General features: G+C 40.9%; 1 protein-coding gene across 1 annotated transcript in view; it reads left to right on the top strand.

The window, feature by feature from the left end:
• Window positions 1-3249: 3249 nt before the first annotated feature.
• Window positions 3250-22284, top strand: part of LOC117429631 (tyrosine-protein phosphatase non-receptor type 9-like) — a 30156-nt gene continuing 11121 nt past the window's right edge. The window contains exons 1-6 of the mRNA XM_058998482.1: window positions 3250-4160; window positions 15861-16004; window positions 19390-19479; window positions 20506-20630; window positions 20745-20850; window positions 21420-21530. Of these exons, the coding sequence (XP_058854465.1) occupies window positions 4128-4160; window positions 15861-16004; window positions 19390-19479; window positions 20506-20630; window positions 20745-20850; window positions 21420-21530 (609 nt within the window). The 5' untranslated portion in view covers window positions 3250-4127. The remainder of the gene's footprint in view (window positions 4161-15860; window positions 16005-19389; window positions 19480-20505; window positions 20631-20744; window positions 20851-21419; window positions 21531-22284) is intronic.

Consider the following 22284-nt stretch of genomic DNA (forward strand, 5'->3'; position numbering starts at 1 on the left):
GACAGTAATAATGAAACTCATAAGTCAGTAGAGGTGAGGCATTATCTGGAAACAGGAGTTCCATTATTACAGAGTGTCATTAGTTAGTAAGGAACCAATTTTCAGGGAGGCTCAGCATACATGGTGAGCTGCTGTGTGGGAATGAGTTAAACTGGAATCTCTTTCTATCGAAATGTTCATTTTGTAAGTGTCAGGCCTGACTGAGTTACTGAAGACTTGAGTATTTCTCATGAAAAGTCACATGCTACATTGCAGGCTATGGTGATTCTGGGGCCTGTAACATGTTACTCACATTCTTTGTAGGGGATATGTATGTCACTGACATAGTTTGCTATACACTATAATTAAATTAGTAGGAAGTTGCTTAGATTTTGATTTACCTTTTTATATTGAGGTGAAACGTGTAAGAAACTGATGAAGGTATTAGCTATCTTGATGTTTCTTATAAATACTACCTCAGAATTTATATTGAAATTTTTTACTGAATAGATGTTTTTGTGTATTGGCTTTAATAAGCACATTAGACCTCACAATAGGTGGGCCAGGTGTCTCTTAAAGTCTGTGGTCATAGTCGTTGAATGTCTCCATGAATGAATACTTGTGGTTTGTGCAAGTACCTGTGTTTATAGCAGTGTGGTAACAGATTCTAAAACATTATCCGTCTCTCTAGGTGTATTACACAAAGTTTCCACCATCAATGTCAATCCAACCCCCGTTGGGCATGTTGCATAGTATGTTTCCATGGTGACTGAGATGGAACAAACAAACAGAGGTTAAGGAGGTTAAAGAAACAAGCCAGTTATATTCTGTAGTACACATTTACCAAAATAGTCTACTAAAGGACTTTGGTTCTTTTGAAAGAGAGTTAGTATGTGTTGACAATTAACTAAGAAAGAAGCAAATGAGACTTCTTACTTCTAACCACGCTGCGTGGTATTAGCAAATGAGGCATTTCTTGCATCCATTAAGGACATAGTGTTGCAGGGAGACAGGTTAATAGTTAAATCTTGGTGAACGGGATGATGTTTGAGTTTAGAGATGTATCTGGATGAACTATTGAGGCCACAGGGGTGTTTTAAACTTTTAAAAAGTCACCAGGGTTACTGAAATGGAAACACAAGGTGAACCGAAACAACGAGAAGATAACATCAGTGTATACACATACTGTCCAGCAATGATAGAATTGTGTACTCTTAATACATGCAGAGCAGTAACATGTGAGATTAGAGGAGCACAGTGCTGACCAGTTGTTAATTCCCTGTTCCAGTAACAGCTAGAAATGATGTATTACGGGCCCTCTTCATTAAGTTTTGAAGTAATTGTACCTAACAAAATAATTCCATACATCTGACTTGTTTTGCACTTTCATTAGCTACATAGGTCTCAAATGAGATTTTTGTTTTTAAGAAACCTCACAAACATTTTTAAAACAGGGTATCTGTTATGACTTTATACTAAAGAAAGTTCTAATTTTCTATGCCTTTTTCTCTATCTGCACACTTCCGGAGTCATTTCAACTCCGTGTCCTCGGGGTCACAACATGTTACTGACTGAAAGCATGTCAGTTGATAGGGGAAGCAGCTGATTGGTTATTGACTGGAAAGAAGCCATTGAATGGGTGGCGACCATTTCATCCTCCAGGTGAAATGACCAAGCAAGAGCAACACAATCAAGCATTGATATCAAACAGAGGTTTATTTAACCAAGAGTAGTACCAGATATCGCAGTTCAAAATAAAAATATGTGTTTAAAATAAAGTTCTTTAAAAAAATGGACATTGGAGAGCTATATAGAGAACAGAAGTGCGCAAGGAAAGACTTGCAAGTTTTTGCAATCTTTCTCAGTGGTTCAGCTCTACCAGACCCACCTGCTTTGCACTTACAGAGACAGTGGTGCGGTCTATTAAAGGTCGCACTGTCATATGATTTGAATGGAATGAGAAAGGCTGTTCAGTCTGGGCATTTAGAATTCTCCAGACATGCTCAAAGTAGCTGGAAGATAAAGGTAAAGCTAAAAAAGTTCATAACTCAATATTGGAGAAATTGAACCCTGAATCACTCCAAATGCTAACAAACACCATAAAATAGCAAGTGAAGATGATGACAACAGTGTAGATCATTTATATGACTACAAAATGTAAATGAGTTATGTTGGGGTTTCCTCTAAAATGTATAAGGAAAACTTCTGTCTTTGTTCCTGAGAGTTATAACCTCCCACTGCTGCAAATCGTTGCTTGATAGTTTCAAGAGAGTGGCCTAGTGGCAGACAGGTTTTAAGGTTGAGGATGCTGGTGGCCTTTCAGATGTTTGTTTATGGTGCATGCAAACAAACTGGAGATCAACAAGGGTGGTTGTAAACATGAAACTTGTGTATTGTAAATTGACCGTGATGTTGCGGGCCACTGCAGCTTTAAACACATAAGAATGATCTAACAGTTCTTACCCGGCATATTTGCCAGAGAGTTCAAGGAATGTCAATGTTACATGAGTAATTGTTACTTCATTACAGTATAAGATGCTGTACCATCGCTTGAGGTTATTTGAATGAAGCTTACTAGTGTGCGCGCTGCAGTGGTAACAATGTAATCAGTTCTCAGAGTCTTGTTTTACAGTGTTGCAGGTGTGGCAGAGTGGGTGTGTGTTTTTTAATGAATGAATCAGTAATGCCGTGTGTGGTGACGCATGCATCACTGAATCGTGTTTGCACAAAGGCAGTAATTAAATCGACGCCTGTCGCTTCTAAGAAAATGAACTGCGCCTTATCTTGAAAATATTGTTACTGATGTACTGCAGGGCAAGTCGGCGATGACGCATTAGTTGTAAAAGTTATCATTTTTAAAATATATTAACACTATCACATAGTTTAAAAAACAAAACATTTCATAACTGTGCTGCATTTCCTGTTTTGGATTTCTAATATCATTTTAAGTGTGCATCAAATCGTAATTTTTACAGATTTTTGAAGCTGATGGTCACTTTGTATACTTGATATACATTTACAATACAATCATTACACGAACAAAAGCTCTTTTCAATATTTAATATCACAGCACAGCCAGATTTGTTGTTGTTCTGTAGACGAGAGATTAGTGCTGCAGAATCGGAAGCTATCTCGTCCTCGGTTCCTGGGATAGAACAATGCAGTCATTTAAAATATTTTGTCTGTGAAATGTTACCGTCAAACATGGGCTATCATTTTCTGAAGGGCTGTGCTGTACAGCCATGCATTTAAACTGTAATTTAGATCCTTATAGTTACCATTGTCGGTACGTGGTATATTCGATGCATTAAATTAATGGTACGGTTTGAGGCATGCGTCTGCACCCCTAGTTTTATCACGAGTCCGGTGATCTGTGGTGTGCTAAATGAGACGGCACTGTTGTGAATGTAAAAGGGCTGACTGGGTTTGTGTTTTTATGAATGGAGGAGGAAACTCGTGTCGTGTGAGACTCACCGTTCAAAAACCTGTTGTTTTTCATTTCAACCAGCAGGGGGAATTTCGGAGATGCTGCTTTTGTGAGCGGGGTCGTTGCTTTTGAAGAAAGTGGCGACACAGAAACATTAAAGATTGCAATACAGCGACAGAGGAATGCTTCAAAATCATCACCGTCTGTAAAAGAATAAAGTGATGCTTAACAAGGATTGATTATGGAACTTTTGCAGTGTTAACAGCGACCCGCCTTTGAGCATTCATTTTGGATTTTAAAAAGCCTTTTTTTTCTACACCATTAGACTGGACGATTTTTTTTAAAGGAGAACCAGATTGTTTTTCCTCAAAAAAAAAAAAAAAAAAAAAGTTAATGTAGTTTTCGAATCTGTGTATATTACTCAATACCTAATTAACTATATGTATAGACCTATAGATTATTTAGATTTATTTTTATGTCGCAATAAAGTAGATGCATATTTTTGTGTACTGTACATAGATCTGGATATATTTTAGTTGAGTTTGAACAAGTTTTTAAATGTGACGTTTTTTCACAAACTGAATTAAGACGCTATTATTATTATTATTATTATTATTATTATTATTATTATTATTATTATTATTATTATTATTTTTTTTAAATAGACTGCATTTTGCTTCAAGAAAAAAGGAAGACTTTGGATAGTTACTAAATCTAAAGAATGGCAGCGCACCTAACGGCAGAAGAAGAACAGGTAAAAAAAAAAAAAAAATCAATGTTTGTATTCCGTTTTGTGTTTTCTTTTGTTTAACGTTTTAAAAGTCTGTTAAATATTTTTTAGGGGAAAAAAAAACGTTCATAAATATTGTAATTATTCATACTGCAAACTACACGTTTTACATGTGTATAAAAACTAACATGTTTATAATTCTATATGTGTGCATGTTTACATTTTAGCTTTGCACACAAGAAATAACATTTGATATAGCAATGGGTGGCCCTTTAATGTTTATGTTATGTTAACTTATCCTGTTTAATTACTAACCCGGGTGTTTCTTTGCAGTTTCTTTGCGATATTAATATAATGCGTTGTGTTTTTAATATATCTCATGTGTGACAGTTAAATAAAATTAAAAAATATAAAAGTTAAATTAAATATTGTAAAAGTTGTTTTGATATAAACGCACTGTTCTCGGGCCTACCGTCTGAGTTTACGACAAACAGAAACACGAGGAAAGACATTTTCGCCTGTATTTCCACAGTATAGTAAATCTTGTTTTTTTTTGTTTTTTTTTTTAAAGGCAACCCCCCACCAGAATTGCTCATTTAAACCTCGCTTTTGATGTTACCAGTTCCTAATCATTTAAAACGTCAGAAAGAACATTGTTTCCGTTTTATTTTGGTTGCTGCGGGGGTTGGTAGAACGAGAGCATGGTTAACTGTGTATGTGCCAGACAGGATTGGGCTGAATCGAGACGTGGGAGAATTTATGCTGCGTGGACGAGGGGAAAAAAAGTGCTTGTATGCATGACCTGACAATTACGAAAAGTCGCATCCCAGGCAGTTTATATCTAATGTATTACTAATGTCGCCATTGCTTACACAAATGTCAGGGCATACGAGATAAAACCATACAGGCTGTTACCACATCTTTGCCGGTCCTTTTTGTGTAATGATGAGACTGAAAGTGTTTTCATGCCATCATGCCACGGCGAACGAGCCCTCGTGTAATAATTGCATTTATATTTTTCCACTCAAATAATAGCTGTATTAATTTTTACTTTGACATGTGTCTATCTGCTTAATTTGAAACTTTATGACAAATATAATATACACCAGTTATCCTCCTAGAGCTGTGACCTGAGGATGGGTTTACTGTCCAACAATCTCGTCTTGAAACTGATGGCAAGCACACACAGGTTGTTTATAATGCCAGACCTGTCTTCTGTTTTGTTTCTAGGTAGCAGTGCCTGAGTCTTGCCCATATACAGGGGGGCGCTAAACCTCTGCAGGACATTCTCAAATTAGTTGTACAAGGAGCAGACTAAAACGTGTTGTACTTTCTACACTTTTGAAAGCCATGTAGGAACACAAGTTTTTTCCCCCTTGAAACCTGCTTTAGTGTGTGAATAAAACACGAATAACCCTCTTCAGTTTGTTGCAGTAGAAGGTTATAACTGTCATGCTCCTTGGTAGCTTAGGATGCAAAAATGAAAAAGTGGGATGCTTTTTTAAATTGTGTTTGTTGTAACATATGTGAATATATATTATGTAAACACATCTGTCTCGCTTAGTGAGATGTGAAACAATCTGTTGCTTAAATGTAAACCTATGTATACAGTCTAATTTCTCCCCACTGTCAAACCACATGCAGCTGGCAGTACTGTAACCCTGATACAATTTTCTTCCATGCTGTTAATGATATTTCCTTTACTGTCAAGCGTCTAATCCACTGTTCCCATCCCCATCGCCTCATCTGGCAAGCAGCTTTATCTGGGCACATCATTTCCGCGAGTCTGACTGCAGTGGAAGTGTGTTCGCTGGTAATTGGATCACAGGCTGACTTTGTCCGGAGATCAGGGCCCCTAGGGGGGCTTCCCAGCCCAAGGAGCTCTGCACTCAGGCAGCTGTTAAAAGCGATTTAGGCTTTGGAGGGGGAGGAAAAAAAAAAGCTCCCAGGAAATGGATTGGGAATGATGATTGCAACCTTTTATTCCAAAGCATTATTGACTTGGACCGGCACTGCTTCACAGGAAAGCACAGTGCCCGTAGCCCATTAGCCTTCATGACTCAGTGGTTAAGGAGCCAGGACTGTAGTAGTGAAACTGAGGCCTGGAACAGCCAGGCTTATCAATTTAGGTTTAACATGCCCATATTTTGCGAACCATTCATCCAAGTTTGATGGAGACTTTCACTAGCAGTAGTTCTGAAGATTATCATAATGTCATACTTTTTCGACTGTGTTTAACTGAGCGATTGAAGGACATTTGTTGACACTTTGCATGGACACTAGTCTGTTACTAATTAAGGCTATATCTTGGAAACCACACGTCAGATATGAAGGACATATTTTGGGAAGTAAATGGCCAGAACCAAAATTGTGAGTTCTGATACTATCAATAACTTGTGCTAAAGAATGTCCTTGGGAAATGTCATCACAATTGGATAAACAGTGCTAAAGAATGTCAGGTAGCCTACAGCCTCCACTGTATCCTGGGGTTTAAGTGTAAACGAGGCTAGTAAAGAGGATTGTAAGGGCTAGTCCATGGTACTGCAGGGTTTGTAGGGAGGCCTTGGTGCAGAAGACTATTTGTGATGTTGAGGAACCAACAATTGTGAAGTTCAAAGCTTGCATTGAAAAGTGAGAACTCTGTGAATTGTACTTTGTGTGGGGATTGTGATTGAGTCCCAGATACAAACGTTGACAATATGGGTTATGTCAAGGAAATCTTCTGTCACTGTGCGATTATGGTGGGGAAAGGATTTGCCAAAATATTGCTGGTCCAACAGTGATGTACAGCTATGGCCAAAAGTTTTGCATCACCTAGAATTTTAGAAAACTATAATTTATTTATTTTATTTAACATCATGTAATCAAGGAAACTACAAAATGATATCGCAGAAGTCTACCAGAAGCCATAATAGTAGTATTTCATGACAGATTTTGAAATGTTACATTTTTCATTTTTTTGTTTTTTCGTTAAGTGTAAGGAAAACTACAAAGCGGTGTGTAATTCAATATGTTAACGCAACATTATTCAGCATGTTTCATTCGACATTATGAAGCAAAATGAGTTAATTCTACAGGGTGCTGTAGCATTATTTGAGGAAAGGTGCGCAAGGTTGTGGTGTGTTCAAGTAGACTTGAATAATGGTCTTTGGTGGCTTTAGCTATGTAGTTACTCTAACAAACATTCATTGTGGAAGCTACCAGAAAGTTTAAATTCCACAAGCAGAACCAGGTCAGTTTTGAAGTGTCACTTGGCTCGCGTTCAGAAAGAACTGATGATGGCAGCAATCGACAACATCCGGTTTGGTTTTGTAAAGGGGGAGGGCACTTTCAGGTAAGGGTTGGATTTTTGGGATTTCATTCCGATGATGGCAGGTCCCAAACAGAGCTCTGCATCCTGTCCTTTTAAGGGAATGGGGAGCTGGCTCACAGCCTGCTTTATGGGAAGTCGGTGACCTTGGCGCTTGTTCCTGGGGAATTAGCTGTTTTGTTTGGTTTGCGGGGGGGGGGGGGGGGAGTGAGATAGTACTTAGCTTTTTTGTAAAGTTTATTTTTATTAATGGAGCTGAGAAATGTGGGTCCTAAAATGCTCCTGAGATGTTTTTAACCCGTGTGATAGATGACATAGCGTTCAGCGTGGGTGCCTGTGCATTGGTTTGGTCCCTGACATGAGCTCAGCTTAGGCCAGTAGTGTACAGATTAGGGAAGTCTTTGAGGGGGGCAGCTAGTGAGCTAATAGCTGCTCTTTAATCAATAGATTTCATCAAAACTGTACTGATAAGTATTAACGAGTAAGCAGCTTCAAGCGTCATTTGAATTGCTTTTTTACATGCCGTTGCTATTTTATGATTTTGGTATTCTGAGTGGTTCTCTTACATTGAGTTGTCTTTTTTTTCTCTTATTCTACCTGGCTTTGAGCTTGTTTGAAAAAAGTGCCAGCCCTCCTCATTCCAGTCATAAAATGCTATTTCAATGAACCCAGAACCAATCCGAATGGTTCAAAACAACATCAATAATAAGGGAGTAAACATGCAATCTAAATGACGTTTGACTCTACTTACTCTTCAATAAATGACAATGGAGAACTTTGTGATGCTTTCGTTTCTACCCTGAATCCAATTGTGATGACACTTGGTATGGTCATTCCTTAGCATCACAAGGATATTGAAATACTGCTCACGGTTTTGCATGAGTTATATGCTAGAAGTTTAAAGGTTTAGAGTAACTCTAAAATGAGATGTATCCTTGCACTCTACGTACACTGTGGACATACAGTATCCTCCAAGAAGACCAGGGAAGTGTAAACTCAAAGACCTTATCCCTCACCTGATTGTCTGAGCTGAGGAAGGCTATTGTGATACCTTTAAAACTTTAGAAAGTGCATGATTTCTTGTTGAAAAATATCTTGCTGTGTGTTATTGATCTGCATTTGTGCAGATTGTCTGCTGTATAGTTTGTGTTAAGTACAATATACATTAAAGCATCAGTTCTGTTTATTTCTTGTGTAAGTGTAGTACAGTAGGCACATGGTAGGAGAGTAATACAGTGAGTTATGCACAGTAGTCATGGCTAATACGTTTTGCTAGTCCCTTGGCTTTAATGCGATTTGACTATACCTTGTTAAACCATGGAGTATTTAAGTCACACAGAGCCACATTTGCCAAGTTTGTTGTTATTATTATTTATTTCTTAGCAGACGCCCTTATCCAGAGCGACTTACAGTCATAAACAAATACATTTCAAGAATCACAGTACAAGTAATAATACAATTAAGAGCAAGATAAATACAATGACTGGTTCTAGCAATTACAAGTATGACAAAATATGATTCAATAATGGAACAGATAAGTGTCAGTGATATAATTAAATACAAAATACTACAGATTAAATAACACTTGACAGATTACAGTACTCTAAAGTACAGCATTAAATGCAGTACAATAGGGGGCAGATAAGAGCAAGTAAAGCGCATTTAAGGAAGAATGTCCAGGGGGAAAAACAGAGGAGTTCTACAGGTGCTGTCTGAAGAGGTGAGTCTTGAGGAGGCGCCAGAAGGTGGTCAGGGACTGGGCAGTCCTGACATCTGTAGGAAGGTCAGTCCACCACTCGGGGCGAGGGTGGAGAAGGAGCAGGCTCTGGAGGCAGGGAGCGTAAAGGAGGTAGAGCCAGTCTTCTAGTGCAGGAGGAGCTGAGAGGTCGAGTGGGGGTGTAGGGAGAGATGAGGGTCTGGAGGTAGCTGGGTGCAGTCTGGTCAAGGCATCTGTAGGCTAGTACAAGAGTCTTGAACTGGATGTGAGCGGTGATCGGGAGCCAGTGGAGTGAGCGGAGCAGTGGAGTTGCACGGGAGAAGCGAGGCAGAGAGAACACCAGGCGAGCAGCAGAGTTCTGGATGAGCTGGAGCGGATGGGTGGCGGACGCAGGGAGGCCAGCCAGGAGGGAGTTGCAGTAGTCTAGGCGGGAGAGTACCAAGGCCTGGACCAGGAGCTGGGTGCCGTAGTTGGTGAGGAAGGGTCGGATTCTTCGGATGTTGCTCAGGAAGAATCGGCAAGTGCATGTCAGAGTGGAGATGTGCTGGGAATAAGAGAGGCAGGGGTCCAGGGTGACTCTGAGGTTCTTGGCTGTGGAGGAGGAAGAGAGTGTGGTAGATTCCAGAGCAACAGAGATAGAGAGATCAGAGGAGGGGGAGGAGGAGGAGGGAAAGAAAAGGAGGTCAGATTTAGAGAGGTTGAGTTTGAGGTGATGTGAGAGCATCCAGGAGGAGATAGCAGACAGACACGGGAGAGGATGGTGGAGTCAGAGGTGGGGAAGGAGAGGAAAATCTGAGCATCATCAGCATAGAAATGGTATGAGAAACCATAGGATGCGATGAGGGGGCCCAGGGAGCGTTTTTGAGTCCCTTAAATTTTTTGAGAGTCGCTGGTTTTCTTGCAATAGGTGACATGACTTCAACAGTTAAAAATGGTTGTAGGAGTGGTTTTAGTGATTGACTGGTGTCAATGTATATGCAAGTCATTAGAACACAAATCTGGAATTTGTGTAAACACCCCCGCTCCCCTCCCTCTGAAATAGGTTGGGCTTGTTTGAAAGCCAGAGCCGCTGCACAGAATTTGGATCTGCAGTTCCATCCTGAAGGGAATTGCTTCAATGAATCAGCTGACCAGTGTTTGTAAAGAAGGACCTTGCAGATCCTGTGTGGATGGAAACAGCTTTCTGAAGGACCGTATATACAGGATGTAAAAGTGGCTGCTTTCTTTTTTTTACGACTTCCCCCAGGGCTCTGCTGTGTTTATCTTTTCTGAGTGTTTCAGTGCAGAGTCGAAACATGCAAAGCGTAATGACACGCTTCTGTTGGATCCAGAACGATCAAATACGTGAATAGAACATTGCAATGAAGCGTTTTATTATTGAAGATCTTTTTAATTGTTAAACAATGTCACTTCCCCGTATTCACTTGTGCAGAAGAAGCCTCTCTTTATTACACATTGGTTTCTGTTCCTCTTAATGATGGAGTTTAGACAGTGCTGATGACTTACTGGATATTGAAGGTGGTGACATTTTAAAGTGTTTTTACTGGAATTATTTATTTTTTTAGTGCATTACCCGTAGTATATATTCATTTCTCTAAACCAAGATGAGTCACTTGCAGAAAAGCTGCAGCGCCTCCTTTTAAACAGTCAAGAGATTTTGGTGCCCTTTTCAAAAAAGCAGACCTTATTCACTGTCAACTTTGTTTTTCCATTAGAAATCGAGTAATCAACCAACCACCAGTAAGGATTTGTCAGAATTCTAGAACATCTTACCCAGTGTGCACATAGAAGAAACGGCACCATTCTAAAGTTAAAAAGTCACAACACTATATTTTATAGCACTCTTTGTATGCCTGACCTAACAAAGACTGTGTGAGAAATATACTCTTATGATTAAAGGTAGCCACTGAACACTTCCAAGCATACAGTAGAGACTCAGGCTTCCCCCTTTAAATTAGATGTAATAAAAGTTATTGTATTCCTTCTCAAATGTGTACCACACTTGTAAAATAACGGAAGCGCTATCAAAAAAGATTTAGTGACAGATCTATTTCTAAAAATATGGAACCATTTTTTCCAGCTGGATGTATCCATCTTGTGTAATGTATTCTTCAGTAACTTTGATTACTTCAGATAGTCAAATATCAATATAAGTCATTTTCTTCTCCAGGTCATATGCTACTATGTGATAAATGCAAGGACAGCAATGTTCAGCCTGCTGATGCAATAGTAATTGCCCTCACACCAAGATGCAGTAGCTTTCTACCATTAGTAATTTGCAATTGTTCGGACTGAGGTATATATTGCTAAAGAAAGACAGTCTGGGGTGGTTCCCTCACATTATTGTATTTCTGAAGTGTGTGCTGTATGTGACGTCGAAGGAATGTTCAGTGGCCCTATTGCTGTAAAACTAAAGTAACAAGATTTTCATAGACTTGGTCTGTAGTCAACAATAGGCTGTCGCCACATTTGTGCTTCACTTTCAGGAAACTTGTGAAATCACAATGACCTGAAATTGACTTGAATATTACTGGCACAGCACATTAGAAATCCTGCAAATTATTCAGCAATAACAACTGGCCATAGTTTGCGTTTGACACATTTTACTTTGTATGAATCTACACAGTGAATCTGCAGTACACAGTATTGGTAGGTGTGCTGTATGTAATTACGAATGGCATACCTTGCACATCTTTTTGGTGCCCCTGTAGTTCACTGATCCATAATGAACAGCTGAGCTTGTAAATATGGAGATCATGCTTTTGTGCACATTCTGCAGACTTGCCACCTCGAGTGGCAGCATATGGTGGCCCTACACCTTATAGACAGTGTTGTGGCAGGTCTCTAAACCTGTAATCAGCTACAGCATGCCTGTCTGCTTGAAGCTGCTTGTAACATCAGCCTGTCTAGCTCTGAGTATCTGTGCATTTCCTGCTTGGAAGTGGCGCAGTTTGTTTTTCCTGCTGGATTTAAAGAGTGTCTCTGACGAGGGGACAGCTGTGTGTTTTGGAGATTAGAGGTTGTGTGAACACACTGGGGCGCTGACAGGAGTCGAATGCCATGCATGTCTTCCTGTGTTGCATGATGAATAGTCTTTGCCTAGATTAACCCTTTAATTGGGAGATTCCAGATGTGACTAGCACTGCAACTATGGATGGGGTGTGCACACTATTAAATTTGATATTTTACAGCTACAGTATCCCAGAGTCATGTTTCTATTTTGAACAATAATTTCATGGTCTGTGTTTACCATATACTTCCTGAGTTAGAAGTCTTGTCAACTCTCAAAGCTTATTTTAAGAATTTAGCCTTTTCTTTTAAACAGATTATCTGTATTCTATAAATAATCACCTAGGATTAAAATATATTGGAGACTCCTGTAGTTTGGAGTGTTTAGCTAGAGGATCGATGTCCACGAAACTTGCTTTGGACATTGTTTAGCAGATTGAAAGTATTAGGAAACACCTGCCCACCTTCCTTTATCTACAGATGTATGGCTCGGTGTTTACTTTCACTGGAGAATCTAGGAATATATGGATCAACTTGTCTGTCCAGCTGTATCTCACACTTGCATTTTACATGTACAGTACATATAAAGGGTGTTCAATGTGTCGTGGTGATCTACAGTGCATATAAAGGGTGTTCAGTAGGTCGTGGTGATCTACAGTACAGGGTGTTCAGTGTGTCGTGGTGATCTACAGTACAGGGTGTTCAGTGTGTCGTGGTGATCTACAGTACATATAAAGGGTGTTCAGTAGGTTGTGGTGATCTACAGTGCATATAAAGGGTGTTCAGTAGGGCATGGTGATCTACAGTACAGGGTGTTCAGTGTGTCGTGATGATCTACAGTACAGGGTGTTCAGTGTGTCGTGATGATCTACAGTGCATATAAAGGGTGTTCAGTAGGTCGTGGTGATCTACAGTACATATAAAGGGTGTTCAGTAGGGCATGGTGATCTACAGTGCATATAAAGGGTGTTCAGTAGGGCATGGTGATCTACAGTGCATATAAAGGGTGTTCAGTAGGGCATGGTGATCTACAGTGCATATAAAGGGTGTTCAGTAGGGCATGGTGATCTACAGTGCATATAAAGGGTGTTCAGTAGGGCATGGTGATCTACAGTACAGGGTGTTCAGTGTGTCGTGATGATCTACAGTACAGGGTGTTCAGTGTGTCGTGATGATCTACAGTGCATATAAAGGGTGTTCAGTAGGTCGTGGTGATCTACAGTACATATAAAGGGTGTTCAGTAGGGCATGGTGATCTACAGTGCATATAAAGGGTGTTCAGTAGGGCATGGTGATCTACAGTGCATATAAAGGGTGTTCAGTAGGGCATGGTGATCTACAGTACAGGGTGTTCAGTGTGTCGTGATGATCTACAGTACAGGGTGTTCAGTGTGTCGTGATGATCTACAGTGCATATAAAGGGTGTTCAGTAGGTCGTGGTGATCTACAGTACATATAAAGGGTGTTCAGTAGGTCGTGGTGATCTACAGTGCATATAAAGGGTGTTCAGTGTGTCGTGGTGATCTACAGTACAGGGTGTTCAGTGTGTCGTGGTGATCTACAGTACATATAAAGGGTGTTCAGTAGGTCGTGGTGATCTACAGTGCATATAAAGGGTGTTCAGTGTGTCGTGGTGATCTAAAGTACAGGGTGTTCAGTGTGTCGTGGTGATCTACAGTGCATATAAAGGGTGTTCAGTGTGTCGTGGTGATCTACAGTACATATAAAGGGTGTTCAGTGTGTCGTGGTGATCTACCTTAAGACTCACCTCTTCAAACAGCACCTGTAGAACTCCTCTGTTTGTATCCTGGGACACTATCACCCTTCATGTAAATGTGCTTTATTTTGCTCTTATCTGCCCCCTATTTTACTGCATTTAATCCTGTACTTCAGAATACTGTAATCTGCCAAGTGTTTAACCTGTAGTACTTTGTATTTAATCACATCCTGATGTAACTATCACTATTTAATCTTATCCTGATGTAACTATCACTATTATCTGCTGTATTATTGAATTGTGGTTTGTCACACTTGTACTTTGCTTGAACAAAAGTTATTGTATTTCTTGCTCTTACTGTATTACTTGTATTGTAACAAATGTATTTGCTTACAATTGTAAGTCGCCCTGGATAAGGGCGTCGGCTAAGAAATAAATAATAATAATAATAATAATAATACTGTGCATATAAAGGGTGTTCAGTGTGTCGTGGTGATCTACAGTACATATAAAGGGTGTTCAGTGTGTCGTGGTGATCTACAGTACATATAAAGGGTGTTCAGTGTGTCGTGGTGATCTACAGTACAGGGTGTTCAGTGTGTCGTGGTGATCTACAGTACATATAAAGGGTGTTCAGTGTGTCGTGGTGATCTACAGTACATATAAAGGGTGTTCAGTGTGTCGTGGTGATCTACAGTACATATAAAGGGTGTTCAGTGTGTCGTGGTGATCTACAGTGCATGTAAAGGGTGTTCAGTAGGGCATGGTGATCTACAGTACATATAAAGGGTGTTCAGTGTGTCGTGGTGATCTACAGTGCATATAAAGGGTGTTCAGTAGGGCATGGTGATCTACAGTACAGGGTGTTCAGTGTGTCGTGGTGATCTACAGTACAGGGTGTTCAGTGTGTCGTGGTGATCTACAGTGCATATAAAGGGTGTTCAGTAGGGCATGGTGATCTACAGTACAGGGTGTTCAGTGTGTCGTGGTGATCTACAGTGCATATAAAGGGTGTTCAATAGGTCGTGGTGATCTACTTTTTCATGATACCGATAGCTCTAATTTAGCATTTACATCCTTAGCAGGGTCTGTTTGTCTGTATAAACCTGTTTTGGGGTATACCACAATAGCACATCAAGTCAAGAGCATCCTGTATTCAAATTATGTATAGAGATTAAATAGTTTTGAAATTTTCAAAATTGTCGGGCACGTTTTAAAATCCTTTTTAAACTTAACAGAAGAATCCTTGTTTTGTATTGACTCTTAGATATCATAGTTTATTGCCTATTTGTTGTATATTCTGGTCTGTCCTTATTGCATTTTTTGGTTAGAAACTTTATGAAATGCTTCTTTGATTTGAAAATTGTACAACTCGCATTCAGATGGAAGCTGACCATTCATGTTGGACTATCTTTACAAAGTTTGAACTAACTCTTCACAAACATACCATGCTTTTGATAGCATTTACTTTGACAAATCTACACAGAATAAATAAAGGCAGAGCTACGTGAGGTGGTCAGTTTAACCTTGGCTTTTCCTCCATTCAGGCCACAGTTTTTTTTGGTTTTTTTTTTGACAAAGGCAAATCTACGAATAGATACAGTAGTCTTTATTTGAGTGGTGTCCTTGAAAAATCTTTCTCACAATTTCAGATTTTCCTCGTCTTGCTTAGTATTCCCATATGGTAGAAAAAAAGATATGGTGGAAAAACCCTCCAACATTACCTTTTTACCAGGAAACCCCTCATTTACATTATACATGTTGTGAAACTTCCTGTTTTAATCATACATTTTAATACTAAAATAACATTTTCAAATCTAAGATGAACTTAAAGCTTCAAAAGAGACAGATCCCATCTCTGGAGCTCTACAGCCTCTGTAGGGCTGGCACTACACCATGAATTAAGTGTGTTTTTGTTTTGTTTTCTGCCGGTTCTTCCCAATTCTGCCCCACTGTCCTCCCCTTTCCCAGGCTACAAAGCAGTTCCTAGAGGAAATCAGCAAGTGGACGACACAGCACAGAGTCTCCCCACTCTCCTGGAATGTGGCCGTCAAGTTCCTCATGGCCCGAAAGTTTGACGTCCTGAGAGCCATCGAACTGTTTCACTGCTACAGGGTAAGGGCTCTGTGTGGGAGTGGGTGTGTGTATCTGCTCGGTGTGGGTGTGAGCGGGAGTGGGTGTGTGTATCTGCTCGGTGTGGGTGTGAGTGGGAGTGAGGGTGTGTATCTGCTTTGAGTGGGTGTGAGTGGGAGTGTGTGTGTGTATCTGCTCGGTGTGAGCGGGAGTGGGTGTGTGTGTCTGCTCGGTGTGGGTGTGAGCGGGAGTGGGTGTGTGTATCTGCTCGGTGTGGGTGTGAGCGGGAGTGGGTGTGTGTATCTGCTCGGTGTGGGTGTGAGCGGGAGTGGGTGTGTGTATCTGCTCGGTGTGGGTGTGAGCGGGAGTGGGTGTGTGTGTCTGCTGTGTGTGGGTGTGAGCGGGAGTGTGTGTGTGTGTCTGCTGTGTGTGGGTGTGAGCGGGAGTGGGTGTGTGTGTCTGCTGGGTGTGAGCGGGAGTGGGTGTGTGTGTCTGCTGTGTGTGGGTGTGAGCGGGAGTGGGTGTGTGTGTCTGCTCGGTGTGGGTGTGAGCGGGAGTGGGTGTGTGTATCTGCTCGGTGTGAGCGGGAGTGGGTGTGTGTATCTGCTCGGTGTGGGTGTGAGCGGGAGTGGGTGTGTGTATCTGCTCGGTGTGGGTGTGAGCGGGAGTGGGTGTGTGTCTGCTCGGTGTGGGTGTGAGCGGGAGTGGGTGTGTGTATCTGCTCGGTGTGGGTGTGAGCGGGAGTGGGTGTGTGTATCTGCTCGGTGTGGGTGTGAGCGGGAGTGGGTGTGTGTATCTGCTGGGTGTGAGCGGGAGTGGGTGTGTGTATCTGCTCGGTGTGGGTGTGAGCGGGAGTGGGTGTGTGTGTCTGCTCGGTGTGGGTGTGAGCGGGAGTGGGTGTGTGTATCTGCTCGTGTGAGCGGGAGTGGGTGTGTGTATCTGCTCGGTGTGGGTGTGAGCGGGAGTGGGTGTGTGTGTCTGCTCGGTGTGGGTGTGAGCGGGAGTGGGTGTGTGTGTCTGCTCTGTGTGGGTGTGAGCGGGAGTGGGTGTGTGTATCTGCTCGGTGTGGGTGTGAGCGGGAGTGGGTGTGTGTATCTGCTCGGTGTGGGTGTGAGCGGGAGTGGGTGTGTGTATCTGCTCGGTGTGGGTGTGAGCGGGAGTGGGTGTGTGTGTCTGCTCGGTGTGGGTGTGAGCGGGAGTGGGTGTGTGTATCTGCTCTGTGTGGGTGTGAGCGGGAGTGGGTGTGTGTATCTGCTCGGTGTGGGTGTGAGCGGGAGTGGGTGTGTGTGTCTGCTCGGTGTGGGTGTGAGCGAGAGTGGGTGTGTGTGTATCTGCACCACATTCACATTTTAAGTATTTTTAAATTCAGCACTATTGAGTATTTCAATAGTAATGGATCAATTCATTAAAGAATCAGTGTGTTCTTTGTCTTGACTTTAAAGTGATTGTAGGAAATAAAATAATTCCATATACTATACCTATAGGCTTCAAATGTCCAGTTTTCAAAGAAACACATGTTTTCTTAAACAAGTATTTTTTTTTAATTTTATTTTAAAATATGATATCAAGTACTTCACTTCGTTAAATCTTTTGTTTGCAAGCCATGCATGCTGTCATTAACCAGTCAGCTGCTTCCCCTATTGACTTCACCTAGAAGATGCTACCGAAGTTAAATTACCTAGGAAGTGCAAATGTATCAGACATCTAGAGACCTGTAAACTGAGAACTTTCTTTAACTTTGTGCAGTACCAGATATCCTGCTTTAATATGAAAATACATGTTTTCTTTAAAACATGTTTCTTTTAAAACTGCACATTTGACACACATGTAGAAAATGGTAGATCAAAAAACAGGTATTTCGTTAGCTATAAGAAACGAAAAGATCTGAGTAAGCCAATCACTTACAGAAGATACACCCCCACCACGTCAGTTATAAGCTCATTTCTTCAGTCGTCTCATAAACAACTCGGATGGTGTTTGTTTTTTGTCTGTAATTTCCATATCACAGGATATGCCTGCACGGTTTAAACCTCACATGAGGAGGGCTGATTCACAATCATACAACATGATTATCCCAAAGCAAAGCAGCTGTGTCAACATGTCTATCTGTGTTTACAGAGACACACCTGCAGGGTTATGTGGGATCACAGTACAGTATCTCCTTCTCTCTTTATTAAACAGCATTTCACTGAAGCTGATATGCAAATATGTTTGACTAGATCTCTTCAGAGACGAGACAAGGATCAAGTTTTCTGCATTTCAGCGTCTGCTCAAAAGTACAGGCGATTGAATTCGTACACAGCCACATGTCTGTGGTGGTTACATTTTCTGAACAGTTTAGTTTTATACCATTTAAAATGCTGTTCCATTCAGAACATTGGCTCTAACAAAGGGCAAGGTTGTTTTTGTGTATAAGAGATGGCCAAAAAATGAAATATTTACTAAGGAAGTTGTTTCACCTTTAACAGAATCACCATAGTGTATATTTGCAGACATGAACTTGTCTATTGCCACATTTAGCATTTTTTCCATTTGTATCAAATCCTATCTAGGCCTACATCCATTTTCTTATGTTGTTGTTGTTGTTATTATTATTATTATTATTATTATTATTATTATTATTATTTAGCAGATGAACAATATATAAATTTGTCTTAAATTTAAAATAAAATAGAAAAAGAAAAATAAGGATACAGAGAGAAATGGCAGATTTAAAGATTTAAAATACAGAACTAACTAACTAATAAAATAGCATAACATAACACAGAAACACCCAGAACATCGTCAAAAACAGCCAGTGTCCTTTCCCGATGTTCTTACACGATCGCTGCACACGCTGCCACTCCCACCGGCAGGGAAGAGGAATCCATAGCAATCCTTCATCGGAGGCACTAGAAACAGGTGTGTGATGGACGCAGGTGAAAACAACTCATGTAAACGGCATCTTTAAACAATATATGTTAATATTATAGCATAATGCTAAACAGCAAACTGAAGCCTGACACTGTTCAAAGGTGGTGCTCACATAGAAAAATTGATGCAGAGTAGGAAAAATTGCTTTAAAATTAGAAAAATTGCACAAGTGGGCCTACATATCATCACTTGTCGGGAAAATTCCCATAGACCCTTATCCCTTTTCTCAAGCACTTAACGCCTAAATATGGTACCTTAATAATATACTTAGTTTTAAGGGACTGGACATAGAGAATCGCCTGTATTCACTCTATGACAAGACTCTATGACATTCTAAGCAGTGCTCAAAGCCAAGACAGGACACACCAAAAACTGTGGTGTATTTCATTTTGTTTTCTAAACAGCCGTCTATTTTGTTTGTAATGTCTTCAAGTGTAATTTGCTGCATTGTTGTTTACAGTAATCCGGCACAGTGTTGTGCACTGTTATAATGCACTCTGTCTCCCCTGTGCAGGAGACTCGCCTGAAGGAAGGAATCGTGAAGCTCAAACCACAGGAGGAGCCGCTGCGCTCAGAGCTGCTGAGCGGCAAGTTCACAGTGCTGGTGAGCCCCAGAGCTTTCTGAAGCACAGAGCCTCAAACACTGTGCTGACAATCTCTGTAATCAGAGTGTCACTACAGTAGTATCTGACTTCCTATTACCTGAATCAGTGTTCTGGTAGTCTTTGATTGGTGTTCTAATCAGTTTAAACACCCCTCTAGCAATGGATTTCCAATAGCTAATACATAGACGGCATGTAAATGAAAATAATGGTTGTCTAGTTGTGTTACCTTGCCAGGATCCCCTCGATGGATACTTACCTGGTTAAAATAATATGAAATAAGGGAATAGAGTAGCTGTGTGTCTTGCTGTGTTGGAATATTATATCCAGGGAGCCTGGAGTATTTAAAAATGAGGGTCGTGGTGACTCATCTAGTAAGGGCCATACAGGCAGGGGAGTCCATAACCTTGGGAAACCTTCATCTGTGATCCCCATTCTGTAACATTGTTGCCCTCTGGTGATGAGAGTTGAGATTCATTTTGAATTCTCAGTGCTGTACTGCCTGCACTATCTGAAAAGGAAGGAGTACACGTGTAGACAGTAGCTGGTGTGGTTTGTTAACCCCAGCCCTACTGGATGCATTCCCCAGCACAGCCAAAGCTATTGGATTTGTTTGTAGCCTTGCATTCATTCCAGCTCGCTAGGGAACTAGCAAAATAGGTAACGGTATCAAAACTGAGGAGATCACTAAATACGTAAAGCTACCAAAATTTAAAAGACATGGTGATACAATTGTTTAATATACTGTATTCAAAATGGCACATACAGTACTGTACGTTCAAAAATATTATTTACTTTTCATTTATTGTAATTTACTGTTCACGGAGAGTACAACACATTGTACTGTAACAAACATTTGATAATTTTTTTCTATTTAAGAAAACTGCATGCCCATAGCCCTGTCTTTGGTGCCAAATTGACTATTACAAGCATGGCATTTGGTTATGATATATAGTGGAATAAAATGCCTTGTATTGTAAAATACTGTGCCACTGGTGTGTACATAAAACCTCCTTTTCTTTCCAAAGAGTGTTCGAGATCCATCCGGTGCCTCCATCGCCCTCTTCACAGCCAAGCTGCATCACCCCCACAAGATGGGGCACCATGTGGTCCTGCAGGCCTTGTTCTATCTGTTGGACCGAGCCGTGGAGAGGTAAGGGGGGGCCATCGTTGCAGAGGATCTGGAAGCTCATTTTGACTCATCAAGTACTGTTGAAGGATATGTAGGTTCCTAACCCGTATGTTGTTGGTTTCTGTTCTTGTTTAGCTTTGAAACCCAAAGGAATGGCCTGGTGTTTATATATGACATGGCTGGCTCCAATTACACTCACTTCGAACTGGATCTCAGTAAAAAGATCCTGAGCTTGTTGAAGGTAAGATGTGAGATTTACCTATGCTAGACACACACAACACCCATAATATCGTATGATGTGTGTCCATAGTACCTCTCTTTCCTCTGCTAACTAAGAGTTGATAAAGTTTTAAACTAAAATACTGGATAATCAATACAGTGGTACAGATGGTGTATTTTATTAGATTTATTTCACAAGTTTTAGAAATGTTAATAGCAAGTTGTTCTTGCATTTGAAGAGATACTGGGTACATTAAGAAAGTGAGCTGCTCAGAGCAGCGTGCTCATTCCACTCCTGAGCAGCTCAGAGTGCTACAGAGCAGATTTCATCTGTGATCTGAATGAGCAGAAAAATTCTGTGTCTGAGCCGCTCGGTTACTTAACGCACCCACTGTTTATTACATTAAACGTTATATACAGACACTAGTTTCAAGACCTCATAACTTTTGGAACAACGGGCTACAAATCTGAAAGTACACAAAATATTCCATTGCTCTGGCAGTGAATGATGTCAAATGATAGCCGCTGCAGTGACACAAAACTGAAGAAGCAATAAACTGTAAGTGCCATGTCTCTCCCTGGTGTCTGCAGGGTGCCTTCCCGGCCCGACTGAAGAAGGTGTTTATTGTGGGGGCGCCTGTCTGGTTCAGAGTGCCCTACAACCTGCTGAGTCTGCTACTGAAGGAGAAGCTGCGCGAGAGGGTGAGGCAGGGAGAACAGGGCAGCTGGGGGTCTGCGGGGAAAGACGTTCCTCTGTGGACAGCCAGGCCCAACAAGATAAATACAATACAATGCAACATGGTTTTATACAGCTGTTTGTAGATTTAACACAAGGTTTACATGCCTAAAATCTGTGAAGCCAAAGTTACATACAAAAAAACAATAACCTTCTCGAAAGCAGACACGAATAAAACAAAATGACAAACCATACAGGCCATACCACCAACAGCTACCATACAAACAACCCTGAACTAAGAACAGCAATTCTATAGTCATCATCCAGAACTTCAAAACCCTCAATCATATTTCTAAGGTAAAACCAAGTCAGGTTAGCTAGCAGAAATGTTTGTCTACGTGACTTGGTTTTACCTTGTATGATGTGAAAGTGCCATTAGGTTATTTTTCACGTGTTGACTCGCATTACCAGAAATAGCCCATATCATCCCTTAGGGTTCGCTTTGTCCTTGACTTGCACTCGACGGTCATCTTGAAGTGACAGGAGAACACGTGAAAAACAGCAGAAAAAAACTTCTATTTTTGAGTGAATAACTGAACAGTGTTTTCTGAGCCAGCCTCATGTTAACTACTGTCTATTGAGTCACATCTTCTAGTAGCCAGGTTAGAACCCAGGCTTCCAGAGATGAGCGGCTAATGTATTCACTCACTTCGCTGCCCGAGATTAATTCTTGCAAATGTGCTTTCTGTGGCCTTGATACAATCCCCCTCGCTCCCCCAG

The sequence above is a fragment of the Acipenser ruthenus genome, chromosome 24 (genome assembly GCF_902713425.1).
Source record: "Acipenser ruthenus chromosome 24, fAciRut3.2 maternal haplotype, whole genome shotgun sequence".
NCBI classification, from domain to species: Eukaryota; Metazoa; Chordata; class Actinopteri; order Acipenseriformes; family Acipenseridae; genus Acipenser; species Acipenser ruthenus.